This window comes from Haliaeetus albicilla, chromosome 28 (assembly GCF_947461875.1).
Source record: "Haliaeetus albicilla chromosome 28, bHalAlb1.1, whole genome shotgun sequence".
Lineage (NCBI taxonomy): Eukaryota > Metazoa > Chordata > Aves > Accipitriformes > Accipitridae > Haliaeetus > Haliaeetus albicilla.
In genome coordinates, this window is record NC_091510.1 from 10,172,127 (window position 1) to 10,191,753 (window position 19,627).

Below are 19,627 nucleotides of genomic sequence, written 5' to 3' on the forward strand. Positions count from 1 at the left end.
CATATTATTGTTTACAATTCCTTCTAATATAGTCACATATAGACAAGCAATACAGCATTAGATAACAGAACGAAACATGGAGAACAATATTGGGAGGACTTGTCTTTTCAACACCATACATAGAGTGGTGACACCACAGTCATGGAAAAGTGGTGAAACAGTGGATCACCCCTCAGTACATTTTCTCTGACTCATTTCCTTAAAATCAAACCTGACAGAGATAGGACCAGCACTATGTGTTAATGGTTTCCACTTACAGTCTACTGCACTCAATACACTTAATTATAAAACAACGCTGAATTCATTGTTACCATATGTATATCCCCTAAAACAGAGAGCTAGTTGGATACTTTTCACAGTTCTTAAAACAAAAATTAATTTGGATCTGTCCATTTTTATTGTTTCTTTATTTCCATGGATAGACAATGATCTTGTGTAATGCTTAATGTACATGTAATACATACTCTGAAACAGGTACTTTTCAAATTTTATTTTAACTTGCTGTCAAAATATTTTCAGAAAAAATAGCTTCTGCCCACAAACCTCACAGGGCTTTGTGTCCTGAATCCCTGCAAATTCATGTCCACATCTGGGAGGGTTTTTAACTTCTGTATGCAACCAGAAAAGCTCACTGTCGTGTTACCTTAGTATGAAATGTGATCGATTCATTGCTCTTTTCTGCTTTGTCGTAGTAACTGCATATGAGCATACTTTGTATTGCAGCAATACACAGATGGTATTACATAGATTAATACATGTTATTAATCTTTCACATAATGTTATGAAATTAAATTACTGAATAGCTCTGTGTTTACAGTAAAAGCACGTTTGAATGCACAATTATTTTTATCAACTCCTTTAACAGTATAAAAAAAGCGCTTTAAATTCAACATGAATGTGGTGTTCTGCTGTCTTTCTATTACTTCTGTAAATAGAAGGGATCGGTCTTTGAAGGCACTGACAGTAGCCTCTTCTAATGATATCCAACAGAACTGGCTATAAATATATATATATAAAGACTGCTTCTTCTATGTATGTATGGAGGTATATCAGTCTCTACAGAAATTGCCTGAATAATTTAATACAGTATGACGTAATTTCAATACAATTGTAATCATCCTATAGCATTTGTATATTCTTCTCCAGTTTTTATTCATTCAGTTTCTAATTTTGATAGAGTACACTCTTGCTATATTAGTAGTGCCAAGAATCTAGAAAATTGAGTGGCAGCATTAAAAATGAAAATGGTGTGCTGCTTTACATATATATATATATATATATTCTTAAAATAGCTATTGGGCAAATTCTGCTTGCCTCCAGCTCGCCAGTTCTGTCAGTAGCACCATAGCTGTCATTGCATAAGGGAAGGAGGGCTGGAAGACAAGATATGTGGAAATTCTTTCTTCGTGACTGAACTGAGGAGATCTCCTGATACACAGATACTCCCCTATCCCTGTAAATCAATGGCAGGCACACAAGAAGGTCAGTGAACTACTGCTGTATTTATACTGAATACCAGTTCTTGGAGAGAATTGCTTGGAGTTACTTCTTTCCCTGACCATGTATCTTATGAGCTGTGGCCAGCTTACGCTGAATATTGGCTTTTACCCTAAAGACAATACAAAATGTGTCAAGGTAGTATGTATCAGATTGCTGACATTAAATTGTACAATAAACTACTTGAATTACTTCTCAGTTTTTCACCTTGCCTCTACAGAAAAGAGAGTCACATTTTCTAGTATCTTACTAAGTTGTCAGACAAGCATGCTACTGAATGTAGCGTTTGACCCCAGGCAGATCCCGTAAGGAGGATGTAGGAATCTTCATCATTAAGTATTTTATAAAACAGAAAACACTTAAGCACATTTGGAACTTCCGGAGTTCACCTGTAATTTGCATAGGGCTTCTTAGCTTTTTCCTCCAATCGAAAGGAACGACACACACACAGATATTCCACCATTGTGGATATAAGATTATACAAGATTATGACTCTATAATGTCAATTTATCACAGTGCTGCATGTACTGCTACCAAGGACAAATACAAATCATGAAAAACATCTGTAAGTCCCTATAAGCAATTTGTCAGAATACTTTAAAGTACATGTATAATAAATGAAGAACACATGTTTCATAGGAACCAAATGAAACTAGAGCTGTACCGAATGCTTTGCCAGAGACTTGAACAGCTGTGGACATCACCTCTCTCTCCCTCTATCCAGCTTTAAAAGGCATTGTTTTCTTTTTTAGCTTGACAGGTGATGTTTACAATACCGTCAGTCTTCCTGAAAGACAGATTGCCCAAAATATCTCTGTAGACCATTTCCATCTCCTTAAATGCTGTCTTTTGATTTTCATTTTAGATATTTGGCACTTTCTGCTAAATTACAAAGGGTCCTCACTGCACCATCCTTGCCAGCTTCTAAAAAGACATCAAACACCTACCATCATTTACTTTTGAAAAAGTATCAGGTTACATGCTGTACAGCATTTTCTGTCTGGTAGCTACAGCTGAGAGATGGAAAGTTTTGTTCATTTAGTATTCTGTTCAGAGTGTGTGCACACAAACACACACACACATACATCTTTCAAGGTTCTAAAGAGATTTGTCTGACTTCCCTGAGCCTGATGCCTCAACAAGGCTATGGATTTCTTCTGTCTAAAGAGAATATAAGATGGCAACTCCAGAGCCTCTTCGCTATTGTGTTTTGCATCTCAGGTTAAGGTCACAGCTTTAGTATTATTCAGAATGATACATTTCTTTACACAAAGAAAAACTTAGCAATCAACCCTCCCCCCCAATAATATAATTGAATACTGTCACTTCCGTGTAAAACGAGGGCACCCTGTTTAATTATCTCTCTAGTCTTCCTACCCTACCAGGTTTTACGTTGCTTCTCAGATAAGAGCTTCCTGCTTCTCTCATTCCTGTTTCAGATCTATTTCCAGTAACGGTAATCACTGGGAGTGGAAGATGTTTTCTTTTATTAAATCTCCAAATGTTAGTTCCCATACTTTTCAGTGTCTGCAGTGATTTGCCAAACTTGAGGAAGGAGCAACAACTTTTTTACGTGACAACTCTGTGTTATAGAATATATTGTTATTAAATTTTGAGTAACCTTTCAAAATACTGAACAATGTTATATTCAAGAAATGTGATTGAATTATAAACATTCTATTACTCAAGTCAATCTAACATGCATTGTAATATATAATAAATTCATAGTTTTACTTTGTTTTATCTGCTTGAAAAAGTAGCAGGAATGTAAAATACTTTCTTCAGCACTGAACATATGCAATCACCATTGTTTATTTAAAAAAACAACCCGCTGATTATAAGATGGCTTAAATAGCCCCAAGTGTCCCTGAAGAGCTACTGTGTGCTGTGTAAAAGCTGAATAATCCTCCCTATGTCAGAAGGTGACTCTTCAGCTGTTCAGGATCATGAGCTGATATGCTACCACTCGTAAAAAATGATTCAAAACACAAGAACATACAGTTAGGTAAAGATCACTGTGATGATATTGGAATTAATCTGCAAGAGCTGACAACATTGAAACCAATCTAGCAAGAATGATTCAAGGAACTGTAGCTTTTACTTAAAACCAACACACAAAGAACACAGCAAATTCACACCAAAATAAGTTCAATGGGAATATGAAATTTTTACATCATATTTGGCTCACTTTTCTGCTTTTACAAAGGTAACTGGAAAAAAGGAGTATGTTCAAACACACTTTCTATTTAAATACATACTGAATGCAGTATTCATATAACACCAGAAGTGTAGTCTGTGCAAAAGTACTCCTAATCATTATTGCTCAGTGATCTGCATAAAATACTTTAACATATTTATGAAGGCACATTGATAGAAGAAAAGATATTTCTGTCATCTGTGTGTGTTTTAATCATCAAAATAGGGGAATTCACTTTGGCCCCTGTGCTTAGAAAAATATGACTTTGACTTTCAAAATCTCATTATCTTTAATATTTAGTCTGAGTATTTACATGGTCGTTTCTTCCCATTCAAGCTCCACATCACCTACAAAAGAAACAGATATATTACATTAACCTACCTCGTAAACAAATAGTAACTAATGGCAGATAACTGTTTTGGCTGAACTTAAAAGGTCTCGCAGGGAAAAAAATGGAAAGAAAGCTTGAGCAGTGACTATTACTATGAAGGAGACTGAAGAGCAGCAAAATGCTAGAAATTTACACTTCTGAAGCAAAAAAACGCATGTCAAAGTATTTTTTTTTTCTTCTTAGTCAGACAAGTCAATGCACCTGTTATGAAAAAATAATTTTGAGACAATCTGCATCTCCTTACCTTCCATGGCATCCAGAGAGTCCATCTTTTGCAGTGCTGAATAATTTACAAAACATATGGGCTGACTACTTCCCTTGCTTGTCAACAGATCCAATACACATTGATGCAAAAATATATATTGTGCCTGTAAGATGTGAATTTAAAGATGTTTGATTAGAAGAAAAATGTAATTCTAAACCCAAAAAACTTTTAATTTTTTTATATAACATCTAGATGTTCTTAAAGTAACTGCAGTTTAGCTCAGCAATCGCAGTACTTTGACGACCATATCATACATGCCCGATCTGATTTCATTCATTATGAGGCATAATGCATTAAAATTTGTCAAAACATGTTAATCCTTATGCCCAGTAAGATATATGAAATTAAGTTAATCATAACTGAGACTAATAGGGTGTTCCACAATTTTCTGTAAAGGTTTGTTCTGTGAAAAGACATTTGATTACTTTTTGCCACCAGATTCAGACTGAAGAAACTGAACCACACTAATGTTATATTTAGATAAGGAAATTTTCCTCTTTCTAGCATAGAGAAAACCAGCAGGGTGCACTCAAATGCAAAAGTTCAAGTAAATCTAAATCTACATGTTCTAGGAGCATGCACCATTGCTAGAGTAAAAAACTACATTATTTTTAGTGATACTTCTTGAACTGTAGCACCACTTTTAACAGACTATAATGCAGAGAGTGGGCAACTGAAGTTAGTTTGACACTTCCAAGGACATAAAGTAACCCTGGGTAATGATTGCTGAAAAGAGAAAAACAAAATAAGGCAATGTAAGAATGAAATAAAGAATGAAAGAAAAGAATGAAAACCGATAGAAAGAAAATTAATGGATTAAGCATATCTTCACATAGGAGAAGTACTGTGCATGCAGATTGAGAAAATGAGCCAGATCACAGTATCACAATTTGTTCAGATTGGAAGAGACCTCTTGAGATCACATAGTGCAACCCCCCACTGCTCAAGCTGGGTCAGCTAAAGCACATTGCCCAGGACCTTGTCCAGATGGGTTTTTAGTATCTCCACAGATGGAGATGACCAAAATAACTTTAACTCCCTTGACTTTTGCACAGTTAAATACATTAGTGTAATTTTTCTGCTCAGTAATTGCTATTTTGTTTCAGAACTGCCACCGATTTTCAATTCAAGTGTCTCAGATTTAGAAGAGAAATTTGCTTACGTGGATATGTTTTAGGGTCACAGCTCCAGAGCCATGGGTAATTAAAACAGACTTTCACAGGCCCCTGAAGTACACAGGACCATTACACTTTTCAATAGCTTGCTTACTGAAGCAATAGCAGGGCATTACTTCAAACTAGCCTTTCTACTTGGCTTGGCAAGATGATAAACTTTAACAGATCCACTGGACAAATATGGATGTCTAGAACGAAGGTCTTAAGTTTCAGTGGAGTTTAGATTGGTTACTCCAGTTCAGAAGGCAGACTCTGAAAGCTCCATAATCTCTTGCACTCATGCAGCTACTTGTGAGCATGCAGCAATGAACATCTTTCTGGGTTTGCCAGGGAGAGTGAAGCAGCATACCTGGGGAGTGTATGCATGACAAGTTATTTTCCCAGTTAGAATTAATGACATTCTTAATTATCTGAAAGTCTTTTTATGATTGCAAGTGGGAGAAAGAATAAAAAAGTTCACTAAAGAGTAGGTGATCCGCTTTACACGTAGTCGAGGGGCAGGCCTTGGTAATGTACAGGCCACCAGGCAGAGTACCAGGATTTTGAAATTATATCTACATTAGGGAATTAAACAGTGTCTGGGTACATCACCAGCTGGTGGAACCTGATCATCCAAACTACTTCAAATTGTTTGGATAGTCCCTCACATAGTTTCGATCCAGATGAACCAGCACTATCTCAAATAATTTCCAGGTGTGTTTCAGGAGTTACTGCAGACTATGGGTTGGTCCCTAGAGAGATCTTGTGAAGAGAGTGGTAACTGCAGAGGTGTTTAATTGCACAGATGTGGGCCATTCTGTGCCCATGGGCTAACAGTAACAGGGAGCTGGCAAAAGGAAAACTATTTTCAAGCTATCATCAAGAAAAAAAACAGGTCTGAGAACAACAAGTTTTTATTTATTTTACTCATAGATCTTACAGACAGTTTGACTGAGGGACCTCTAAACTGAGTTCTGGGAAGGAATTGCTCCTCTCTTTATATCTTCTGCGCTGATCACATAAAAACTGAACCATAGACTACTAAACAGTGTTTTATAACAGAACTGTCAGAATAGCTTGACTACTGAATCCGCCATAAAAGTTTACAAGATTTGGTTCCCGTGGGGCAAGTTTTGTTGCTGATCTGCCTTTTGTAGTCTTGCCAACATGAGCTAGAAACGACCTGGACGGAGAACAACCTGTCTCAGGATTTTGCATGTAGCATATAGATCAATACCTGATCTGTTTGGAAATCAGAACTATGAGACCATCATCTTCTATTGCATTTTGGCACATCTTTTCTTAGCCTTTTCCAAAATATGCAAATGAAGATGCACATTTTAAAAACATACACTGATGTTATCAAATGTCTCACTGTTTTAAGATTTTATTTTGGGGTGGTCCCATTAAATTGTCTTCCAGCCTCCGCCTTATTTTCAGACGATTCTCTTTCTAGCCAAAAGTGTAAAACAACAACAACAAAAAAGGTATTCCCAGAATTCATCATCGCAGGAAAGTCCTGGCAATTGTTTAGCTGCATCAAGACTCCAAAAGGAAAAATTGAAAGCAACTGGTAATCAGACAGCACCTTACAAGAAAGAGCATGACAGAGTATCACCAGAAGGTCTCAAAAAATCTACTGAAGTGCAGTTGCTGAAGAGAGGTTAACTGCTCTTTGTATATTCTGACATGATATAGAACAGCAGAATTGCATTCCTAATGGAACAAATCTCCTTACATTAAAATCAGTTTAAATCCACCAGTCATGTGGAAGTTCGTCCTGAAACTGCTCACCCATACTGAGAAGTTGGCAAGTCATGCTGGAGCCTCAAAGGCTTCAGGCAGCAGCCTTGGGTTAGACCTGGCCTGCAGGAAGCTTATGCCAGAAGCCTTATGCAAATACAGCTGGATTTCCATTCCACTGGGCATTCAGGATCAGCTTTAAATTCTGCTATTACTCCTTTACATATACCCAGATCTCCAGATACAGCAGAGGTCTTCCTTACCAGCAGGTCATCACTAACTTACATCCACACACAATAAGTCTGCCAGAAATGCACTTTTTTAGACCCAGACCCCACCATTGCCATGATTTTGCAAACTCTGAAGTCTGTGCTTAATTCTATTGTATGTGTTATTTTATTTGAAGCAGTTTAAAAAGAATCAAGGAATCATTAATGAGGTCAAAGGTAAAGTTAAAAGTTTGGAGGACTATGCTACATATATATACACAAAAAAATACAGTTAAGTAGTAAATAAAGTCAAATTAAGTAGTGCATGAGCAAATCCATTTTTTATTTAACAACTGTTCTTCAACCAAAACTTGAAATGAACTTTCTCAAAGTCTGAGAAATTATGATTCAAGTTCAAAAAACTAAATATCTCAGCACTCTTTCAGCACTTGTCAAGACTTTGCTGGCCAAATATACTGAAATAGATACAAACCATACACATCTGCACAGTGCTTGAAATCCAAATAGAAGCAGAATTTGGTTGAAAATGTATTTGACAGCTGATTGTTATGAGCTTTCTAGTCTTGTTTTGAAGGAGATCAGATGATTAACTTCTTAACAACAGGAGAACAAATAGATAAATATGTAAATCTTACCAGATTCTGTACCATACACATTCTTTCACTTCTTAACTCAGCTACAAGTCCATAGATATCCACAAAATCATGGTCATCTACATGTTGGGTTAAATGGTCAAGTGCAATATAAACACCTGTTCTTCCAACACCGGCACTGCAAACATAATACACAAGATAAAATAAAGGTTTTATGTTAATTTTTTAGTATAAAATATTTTCTTAGAATATTCTGGTTAAATTAAGTTTATTGTGAAATGAAAACTTCAGAAAAAATTAAATCTTTTTCAGTAGTTACTTTTCTCTGTGTGTGTGTCTCCTTGCTGATTGGGATCAAGTGAAATCTGGATTTGAGCCATGTTGTGATCTTGATTTTACAAGGGGTTTGCATCAGACAAATGAGTTATATCTAAACCAAGCCTGTATAAGTGGAAAAATGGTCTTACAGCTCTTCTGTGAATTTTCTAGAGCTCATTAATTCAAAGAAAAGAAATCACAAGATTTTGTGAAATCATACCTGGATTCTGTGATGCTTTTGGTATTTGAGACAAAACAACATGGGATCCAGCAAAACATTTAAAAGAAAATACTTTTAGAAGGAGGATGAGTGTGCAAGACACGCTGATAGCTAGTGTTGTTTTATTTAAAGCTTTGAAAACGAACAGGATTTTCTCAAAATCACTATCAGACTTCTCTGCAACTGGTGTAATAAATGCAGGGTATATCACTGCAGATAATCAGAAAATGTATAGCAAAACTTTCTTCAACCTGCAAGATCTAACGAGCAGAAAGTAATGAATGAGTTTTCTGGATATGAGAGCCCATAATGCTGCTTTATAACCATCAGGAATTTGAGCACAGGTGGAGTATCTGGCCCATGGTGGCCCCTTTACGTATCTGTGTTGTGAAAAGGGGATAGGATTCGTTGCAGAGGGGCCCCAGAGAATATAAGTGTCCTCAAAATGTGAAGACCGTGTAGTTCTCTCCTGTAATAGTCTCTGGCCCCTGCAGTAGAGGGAAATGTCAAACTGTCAATGATAACGATATCAAATAAAATGAGGCTTTACGACCCATTGTGGTGGCACCTGTAGGACACCGAGGACAAATAAAAAGAACTGCCATGCATGATAAACTGGACAGTTAGGGAAGAGATTCGTGGCTCCAAACTCAGCTTTTCCTTCCACATATTTCCAGACTTGCACTGAGTGAGAATGAGACAATTGCAGACCTCTGAGTTCAGATTGCTATTTTGGAGTGTGCCCACTCATTCAGTGGGAACACTGACCTGCATATGAAACGCAGACACACTCACCACTTTCCTGAAGACTTAGCCTTCCCCACACACTTACTCTTTGAAATAGCAGTTTAAGGGTGTTGAGTATGAAATCAATGGGAACTATGACAGCTGAACACCTCTAACCACCAGACCATTTATTTAAGAGCCTAAATATAGATTTTAGCTGCTTACAGGCATCCAGCCTTGAAATCTGGCATATGCAAACCCTTATTCCTATTTGTCATTCTCTGTCGCTCCCAAACAGTTTCCTCCTTTTGCTAAGTGACATGTACACTTTAAATACAGTTTTTAATACTTATTTCTTAAAAAAAGCTATAATTATAATAGAAGTAATTAAAACTAACATGTCATTTACTATTCCTCTTCTTATGATAAAGTGGAAAATTGAGATAAATCCAGCAGTACCTTATGGTGTTTGTTGAATTAACTGTGTCACTGGCATCACCTCAATAGGATTTCCATGAATGGAAGAACAGAAACACTTTGGCATTTTCCCTCCTAGAACGGACTAAGGAGCACTGCTAGACAAACCTTCACTGCTGTCTGTACTAGAACCATACCTGTGCACTCAGTTTTCGTTGTTCTTCTGGCAACTTCCCTGAGCTTTAATATGCACCTGAAATTCTAAGATACTAAATGATGATTTGGTGAATAAGCTTACCTGCAGTGAACCACCATCGGTGTATTATCATGTGCTCGACTTGCACGGATAAGTTTTACAAAATGGATAATTGGTGCAGTAGTTTCGGGGACTCCATGTTCTGGCCAAGAAGTGAAGTTACACTGCCGCACCATCATGCAGTCTCCATGCTGAGAAATACAAAATAATGCAGTTTTCACAGAAGAAATGTGACAGAAGATCCAGTAAGCTACATGAAACCTTCTCAGCAATTTCATGTAAAGAAGAAAGTCAGAATAGCATAATAATTGTAAGATGTACTTGTATCAATGGATAATTTGTTGTGCACAGATCTTATGGCAGGTTTTTTGAGAGATGGCACCAAGTCCATCTTTCAGGAAGTATTAATGACTTCAGCAGTCACTCTCCATTTGACTTCAGTCACTGTATCAATGTAATTTGTAGACTACAGGTTGAAGTTTCTTTAGCGCATTTACAAGTTTAGTGAACTGGTTCAACAATTTGTTTAGGAAAAAGCAACCATTCTAAGACTGATCTTACACATACATTGGTAAACACAGATCTATTTTCTAAGTGTTTGATGCCTTCTCAGTCAGAGCAGCAGCAATAGTAACTCAAAGAAAAGAGCAAGTTATGATCTGATATCTAAATTAACTATGAAGGACACAAGAATAAAAGCACAGGATCATGCCAAAGGTCTGTCTAAACCAATATCCTGTTTCCAACAGTAGTCAAGGAAAAATCTTAGGGAAAATTATAAAACATGACAACAATGTATCTATAGTTCCACAGAATATCCTTTCCATTCTTAATAGTTTGTGACTTGTGAACTGCCTCAGTCAGAGAAGGTATCTCGATATTTAATAGTACTTGTCAGAATTTTCTTCTATTAATTTATCCAGATTTTATGAAGCCCTGTAAGTTTTTAGCACTCACAATATCTTACAGTAAGCAGTACCACAGTTTAATCAACTGTTGTGTAATGAACCAGTTGTGTTTTTTTAAATTTTTTTTTGAACCAACCACTTGCTCTTTTCAGATTGCAAGAAACACTGAACAACTGTGAACAATTATGTGTGGCAACTACTTTGGGTCTGTATTTTTTAAATTGATCATCATAAAACCAAAACAGAAGTGACTGTGGATGCAATATGGCAATAATTGTGAATGATTTGCCTCACATATGCTTTTCACCTTCACTGAAAGATCATCAAGAAGCCATCCATTTGTGAATGAAAGATGAAGTACAATCTTAAAGCCAGCAATATGGGACATTTAATGACATGCTTATAAAGGACATAGCTTCTTGTGCAGGGTAGTTCAGCTATAGCAAATGGATCACTTAGTCAATTTGGGTTATGTTGTCTTTTCTTTTCAGCCTCACCCTGGTTAACAAAGGTGACTTCGCATTTCACTCGCATGCATTTTTACTGTAAATAGTCTCTTTTCCAGTCTTGTTTACTCTTGTTTGTCTTCTCTCACTCGTTTTAAAATGTTCAATTGTCCTGTACTATGCGCACAACACATCCTTATGGGGTGACCACTGAGACAATCCCCTAAGTGCTATGTTCCTTTTGTCACACGCACATGCCACGGGATGGTAACGCACGTATTTGGATAGCTGAGTTCAGGTCCTAGCATCTGGCTGCACTACATACAACACAGGTCAACGTTGGGAGTGCAAAAGAAGGCTGACTTCATCTTGGGTCATTATGCCCAGATTGCTTTCTGAGCCTACCTGCTGGTCTGACTTAATGCTGGGTGCTAATTTTTCCAAAGAGTGGAGGCTATAGTTGTGGATCATGACAAAGATGAACATCTATGCTGTACCCCCCACCCCCTTCCCAGCACAAAGAGTGGGAGTAATACTGATGATTCTCATTTATATTGGGTGAATCTCCTGGGGGTGGAGGCCACTACGGCTGGTGGTACAATGCAAAACAGCTGCGCTGCACCAGAGAATCTTGCCCTTTAATCTGAGAGGGATACATTCAAAGGGATTTGTCTGATCCCAGAATGGTTAGGATTACTCCTTTCTAGAAGAGACAACTGAGGTGTCCAAATAGAAACTTCACCTCCCACAAGACCAGAGGTTCAGTAACCTTGATAGGCCCTTCATGGCATGTTGGACAAATATCTGAGCTCTTTGTGACAGAAACTGGAGAAAATACTCAGGAAAAAAAAAAACAGGAATGAAAACAAAATGCAGGAAAACCAGGCAGTACAGTGCATTAAAAATGGTGGGATGGAGCACATCTGATGTTCTTTGAGGTGTTGGATGGGTTTTATTCAATCAGCTTCCAGTTCTGGCTTACCCTTTCAATTTTTAAGTCTCTGATGGTCCAGTCTATCTGAATATCTTCCATCAATTTAGTAATCACTATATCCCCAAACACAGTCACTGGTTTATTATCTTCTGGCCAGTACTGATGACATCTTATCTGCAGTGAGATGATTACTAATTAACAATGATCATATTATAATCTTGACAGAAACTACATATAGAATTTCCAATTATATCAAATGCTGTTAGTTGGTACACTGATAACTTACCCGTCCTTTTTCAAAACATTGTGTAAGCATCACAAGTGTTTTTGCTCTCGTCTCCCACACCATTCTCCAGAAATCACCCACTGTTCCTGGTAATGGTCCCTGAGTTGCAATAAATTCATTTGGACATAAATAACCCTAAGAAAAAGAAAATATTTAATACATAATGGTTAGAAGGGAAAAAAAGAGTTTGCATGTGACTCATAGTTGTGCCTGTAGCTACCATGCCTAAGGCTAAAACCTTGTCAGACATACTAAACGAATTGGCAGAGGCCAGGCTAATCATTGCATGGCAGATGGCCTTGGAAACCTAAGGAAGTAATGACATTTTTTCCACCATGTAGATCAGTTATGAACCAATGCTCTAATAAAGTTTGGGAAATGACATCCTAATAGAAATGCATTTAGCAGAGGAATTACAGGGACATCAGGTCAGTAATTCCCATGTAAAAATATCTAAGCCTTCATATTAGCCTTACTGCAGATCCAGCCAGAGGCCACCAAGAACTGTGTCAGGAGGTGGCCAACAAAGGAGAATTAAATAGTGCTAAGGAGCAGTGGAGCCAGAGAAACTAAAGAGCTGTCTGAGAGCTAGTGCAAGCTATACACCACACAGATGACCTCGTCCTTCCAGTGAACGTCAGGGATCTGCTGTAACTCAGGGATGGAGCTTACTCAAACAAATCACCTCTGATAAAAGGTCTTTGAGAAACCTACTGTAGGGGTTGACTTTTATTTTAGGGTTGGCTTCTCCTGTTTAGCTCATTTATAAATTGATGTAAAACTTGGGGAGAAGAAAGTTTGTTGAAAAAAATCTGTGTAAATGCTGTCAGGGCATGGGTTCTCATGGATCTGTTTCCTCAAAGAAACTAAGCATACCCTACAGGAACTCTTATGTACTACAGAAAGTCTAAAATAATAATAGCAATAATAGCAATAAATTTATGCTGTAGAGCTAGAAGTCTGTAATATCACAGAGTTCTGCTTATTGCTCAAAACAACTGACACAGTGGTTTATAGCACCACTGAAGCTCCTTGTTGGAATTATAGCCCTATAATTCACAGCTGCCTGTTACTTACTCCATCTATAATATACAGAACAGGTGGCAGTGAGAAACTATGTTAATCCTTCCTAGTTTAAGAGTGAGGTGAGAAACCAGAGTTCAGGGATGCAAAGCTCACAGTTCAGTTAGTGACTTTTTCTTGTTTAACCAATGAAAATAAAAGTAGCAGCCAAGTTCCCATTTGTTAAAACTATATACAACACCTCTCTTTCCCTCTCTTTGTATGTATGCATATGTATATACACCTAGATAAATAGGTACATAAATACACACATGCACAGATGTTGCATATTTACAGCTATATGCATTTATATATTTACACATCCATGAATATGGAAAGTGAGAGGATTTAAAGGGCAAAGATTTAGCCCTGAGAAATGGTAACATTACGGTTGTCTCTTCACTGATGAACGGTGACCTAAAGCGAGATGCCTGTATGCAGTAAAGACATGCAAAATCTCAGCAGGGAACACTCTCTGCAGCTGGCTTTTGCTGCAGCTTTTGGAAGCTGCTGTTAGTGTTCCCTGCCTAAGCCTTGGCATGTTAGTTAGTGACAGGAAGGGTAAAGCCTCGGCCATGCTCCAAGCTGTCTGGTCTCCTTCTCAGTGTATAGTCCCAGCGTCAAGTAACAACATGGCATGGCTCTTCCCGTCTGTTAACTGTCGGAGTCGGGACATTCTATATAAAGGGGATAAATTGCTTTTGCTAATGAGAGAGGAGGATGCTCTCAGCTCTGTTACTTATTCTCTGTTAATGTCTCTTAGTTACCTGGAAATAACTGCTTCTACTTGCTACTGTGTCATCTGTTTAGACTACAGTCTGCAGGTCTTGCTATGTGTTTGAATATTGCTTAGTGTAAATCAAGTCTTGGCCTCATGTGAGAACACCAGCCACTGCTACAACAAATGAAATGCATAATTATAAGTCACACTTTGAGCTTCAACAGGACAAAAATGAGATACAAATATAGATGAGGAATTTACTGAGAACACAATTAGAAAATGGAAGGTCTAGGAAGAAATCTGAGGATGAGAAATACAATATTAGTTTCTTCTTCAAGAAGCCTGTTTGTATTTTCCTCCATCATAACTTTCACAAAATAAGGGGCATACTCATCCCTCTCACCAAAATTATTAACCATTTCTATGAAACTTTTCAGTTCAGTTATCTTTACATTGTCCTGTTCATATACAATAGCTCCAGTGCCTGAACTAAGAGACCAAACAATGCCTGCCTAAAAAATTGACCTCAGTGGGAATTTCACTATTGTTTTTAATGATAATGGTATGAGACAATTTATAGAAAGTAATTTGCTGGACACAGTTTTGATTATTACTGAAAATCATTGCTTAGCAATAAAAATGGGATAACTTATATTTTTAACTAGTGATGTTCAATGCCAGAGGAGTCACTTGAACAATGCCATGGCAACAGCAGCTGTAGTGAATGAAAGTAAAATCAGAATCCTGTTCTTCTTGCAAGTTATTTTTTGACTCTCTTGTCTACCAGAAAATAAATATACTAAAAATGTGAGAGACTTTCTACTTACAGACACGTAGCTGGCATTAATGTAGTCAGATCCAGGAATACCAGCATCAGGCATCAGCTTTACTCTGTTGTTATTATCTATTATGGAAATAAAGTCTAGTTAACTAAAAGATTTGTTCAAAAGCCATAGATGCATGTAACAAGTGTTTCCGGAGTGCTAAGAAATCAAAAATACTGTTATTGTTGCTAATCTAAAAATACTTGACATAGTAGAACTCTACTTGCAAAGGGAATTTAACCAATTTCCATTACTGTATGGTCATCCTCTAACGTTCCAGACATATTTTAATATAATACTTTTTAATTAAAATGGTGAACATGCCAAAACCTCCAATTTGATGTATGTATGGGATGATCCTCTGCCTGAAGGTAGCCCATGTACTTTAAGCCATGCTGTTCTAGCACGGACAACCTCCGTGTGAATCAGACAGCAGGGTCAGGGGGCTGACAGTCTTTCCTATATACTTGCTGCCCAGGTCATAGATTTGAGCCAGATCCTGGCACTTTTACATACTTTTACCTCTCTTACATAAGATAATTTCATTATTACAGAAAAAAACCCCAGTGATTGAGGGTTTCTGATTTGGGCCCATGGTATGTATGCAGAAATGACAAAAACCAGGAAAGATGTCATACGTGAATAAGTAAATGCTGAAACCAAACATTCCAAATTTTGATGTTTGGTCCTCAAGTTAGGAAGAAAAATTAGAATACAAAGTTAAAGATTTATGAAACTTATCTGTTTATATTTCATTGCGTGTCATGAATATAAATGTTTAGTGACTGTAACTTAGAGTATGTCTTGAACAAGGCAGTAGATAGCAGGAACAGCTGCTCTGAAAAGTTAATAGCACAGAATGTAGCATTATTAACCAAGGAATGCCATGCTCCCCATCTCACATCACAGCTAATGCCTAAAATAATAATGACATTTCTTGTCTTATTAACTGAAAAATGAAGCAGTGTTGAGTACAGAGAGACAGACTGCTGTCTCCTGTGATAAAATCTAGCCTTGGCTTATAAGTTATCATACAGTCACTCTGATCTTCTGTGGAACCTTTGCAGCACATGTACACATATCCACCAGGCTCCTGAGGTAGCTGAATGCACAAACATGTGGATTTTATATGTTTAAAAAAATTACTTCTCACTAAAGGGAAACAAAATGAGGAAGAATGTTAAGGAGTTTGCTACATGGCTTGAATTACAAAGCTAAGAAACTACTGAGGCTACAGTTTCTTGCACCTGCATATTAAAGCTTGTGCGAGCAAGTTGAAAGCTACTTGCAAATAAAACTGTCTTTAAAAAAACACAATGAAAAGACAGATTACTTGACAGAAAATTATTTCATAATGTGGACATGATTGTACCACCATTTCAAAGGCAGATCAAACAAAAATACAGTTGCATTCCAAATATATGCTGCGCTGTTGAAGGTAGAGAGCAAAATGGAGGAGTTATCGGTAAACACACATACATGGCTTTATGTTTGGGAAACGATTCTTAGACCTGTTCCAAGGCAGATCAGCATCAGTTGAAGCAAGGTCTTCAAGAAACTTGGGAAGTTCCTGTAGAGGAATAAATGTTTGTTAGCAAACCTTTGCGTTTCACCTTCAGTGAATACAAAAAATAACACAATCATGCAGTAAGAGGAAGAATTCTTTAGTTCTGTAACAGAGTGCAGAACAGCTGGAAGCATTCCACCTCACTGTCAACCCCAGTTACACCAGCAACGGTAGATGCAGCACTGCAGACAAGGCTGTCAAGTTGAACAATTAAAGCTTACATGAACTTTCACCTTTACAAGTCTCGATAAAGTCAGCCTATCACCTTTTGTAGTTCTTTTCTGTCTTTTCATAAAGTCACATGCTTGGTTACCATGCCCTACTGACTCAGCCTTACTCTTGAATAATGCCTTTTCCCGACTCCTGTAGCTTGGGAGAGTTTTTGCCACAGCATGAGAACTGATGAGAATTTAATTAAGTTGAGACAACTGGCAATTAGCTATTGTTCACGGGACTGTTTGTGAGAGGGGTGGGAAGAGTTATTTTGGGTTGTACTGCAGTTTCATAACTGGTCATTAGTGCTATTACTGAAGGGCAGAGATGGATAAATCATTCATATTGAGGAACTTATTTGATGGGGGTGTTTGTGTACATAAATAGGTATAATTTCTGAAGCTGAGTAAAAGAGTGGAGAGAAATTAATAACTTGTTAATGGAGAAAATGTATTAATGTGATGATCTTGTGATGATAAGAGAATAGAAAACTCAGAAACCCCAGAATTTAGCCAGAATTTCTAAGTTAGTAAATACATTAACTGTAATAGATTTTTCCCTTTTTTTGATAAATGTTATATGCAAGTCTATTTCAACATCTAGCTAAGATACAAATGAAGAGATCTACCTATTGCCACTTGTGCTGAGTAATCCCTTCAAATTTGTCTTTTAATATTAACAGTTACTCTACATGGGCTACTTCCAAAAGTGGGGCAGATAGCCCTACTATCAGATTCAGTGTTACTTATTTTCAAGTGCTCTTTTGCGCAGGTATTTGAGACAGTTTGTATTCAATAAATAAAATGTAATGGGCAACTATTAGCAAATTAATAAATGAATAAATGAAAGACGTAATGAAAAATTTTAAAAAGGAGTGGTTTTTTTATTCCAGTGTTTTTATTTCATTGCTAATTCCAATATTTTGTTAGCCTTATTTGATGGGTTCAGATATTAAGAATAATTTAGTATGAGCATTAGCAGAATGGGATAATTTAAAAACTGATGTAATAAACCAAGTCAATAATTCATCTAATCTGATATCCTATTTTGTACAATGGATAATGTCTGACATATAAAAGAGAGTGTAAACCCCTTGAACAGTATTATATGAAATATTATCCCACAAAAAATTTATTTCTTTCACCATCTGACAAAAATCCTATGGCCTGAAGCATGAGAACTACTTCATTTCTTGAATTTCTATAATTATATCCTTGATAATATAACTGCAATTGCTTCTGAACAGGAGGGGAAAGATGCTTTCACACTGAAAGTAAAGGAGTTTCAGACAAGGGACATGACTTCTCTTCCTAGCTCTGACACATGTTTCCTTGCAGAAAGAATTAGGGGAAGAATTGCAGAGAACAACTAGATGCTCACATCCCTTTGAAAATTAACAAGGGACTAGATCCCATCCGTGCCCTTCAAAATCTCTCTAAATATCTATGTTTCCTAGGATGAAAATTCAATAATTATGCCCCTTCTAAAAATAAAGTTTCTGACTTAAAATCACCTTTTAAAGAATGGCTGACTTTACATTTATATCTGTATGTTAAAGAATTAAAAAAACATAATTAACAGACATGAGGTAAATACAAACCTAAATGACTGTAACATGCTGTAGAAAAATATCTTTAAAGGCACACATTATTTTAAAACCTTGTTTTTGAATCAACCTCTGCCATACTCAAGGCACATTTCTTTTACCTGTTCGGTTGTCTCTGCCTTTTGTCTCAAGAATACTTTAGAGAAGTAAAGCCCCAATCCTATAACAACCTAGAAAAAGATCCCTGCTCCAGACACTTAGAGTCAATTCTGTGCATTCCTGTCAGGAGTTGATAAGAACAGTAAAACACAGCTAAGGGTGGAGATGTTAAAACTCCTCTCGTTCAGAAAGCTGAAACTCTCCCACAAAATTTCTGTCATTGAATTTTGCATGAAGGAAGAACACAGATGAAACGCCTACGGCATTTTGCAGGTGTTATGGTCCATAGGATCCCACATCATGTGCATGTCGTGAACCTTAACTTGCCTCATTTGCCTCACTCCTCTGAGTTTTAGCTTGCCAGTTAACTAGTATAGAAGTAGCACTGTTGTACAGTACTTTGTAGCAGAGAGGAAATAGAGAAGCAGATTATGTTATTTTTGTAATGATGCTTCCTTATCTGAGCAAGTGCTCAAAAACCTCATACCAATTCCCTGCTTCAGTATGGATTTCAGTCTAAATTATTATTTTCAGAATTGGGGAAAGACTATTTGGATTCCCAGATTCAATAACAATTTGTCACAGAAACCATATTTCTTTGCAGACTCAAAAAACTTTGAAATAATTAATTTGCACTTTGTTTACTGTAATACTTTTATGGTACTGTGGTGACATTCAGAGGTATATCACTTTTTTATTCATGAACAGAACTTACCGTAAAACACTTATAGAAGTATTTCTGTTTCAGTAATTTGCCAGTTACTAGAAAAACTTGATATCCCAAAGGAATTGGGAGATACTTGAATCATCTGGAAAGCTGGAAGTTTGAATACCAGCTAGGTGGTGCCCAACATCAGTTACTGTGGCTCCCTATGGTTTCTTTAAACTTGTCTTTTCTGACAACACATGGATCTAGATCCATTCTGAGGTCCAGATTCTCTTCTCATCATGTTT

The 19,627-nt window shown here is 37.0% G+C and overlaps 1 protein-coding gene across 3 annotated transcripts in view; it reads right to left on the reverse strand.

Moving 5' to 3' along the window:
• Window positions 1-388: 388 nt before the first annotated feature.
• The window catches only part of PTPRQ (protein tyrosine phosphatase receptor type Q), a 114,045-nt gene continuing 94,806 nt past the window's right edge, over window positions 389-19,627 (reverse strand). For all 3 annotated transcript variants that reach the window (XM_009921855.2, XM_069773417.1, XM_069773418.1), the window contains 8 exons: window positions 16,668-16,758; window positions 15,192-15,268; window positions 12,582-12,716; window positions 12,344-12,469; window positions 10,050-10,198; window positions 8,113-8,248; window positions 4,330-4,453; window positions 389-4,041 (listed from right to left, as the gene is read on the reverse strand). In XM_009921855.2, coding sequence (XP_009920157.2) covers window positions 4,004-4,041; window positions 4,330-4,453; window positions 8,113-8,248; window positions 10,050-10,198; window positions 12,344-12,469; window positions 12,582-12,716; window positions 15,192-15,268; window positions 16,668-16,758 — 876 coding nt within the window. In that variant the 3' untranslated portion in view covers window positions 389-4,003. The remainder of the gene's footprint in view (window positions 4,042-4,329; window positions 4,454-8,112; window positions 8,249-10,049; window positions 10,199-12,343; window positions 12,470-12,581; window positions 12,717-15,191; window positions 15,269-16,667; window positions 16,759-19,627) is intronic.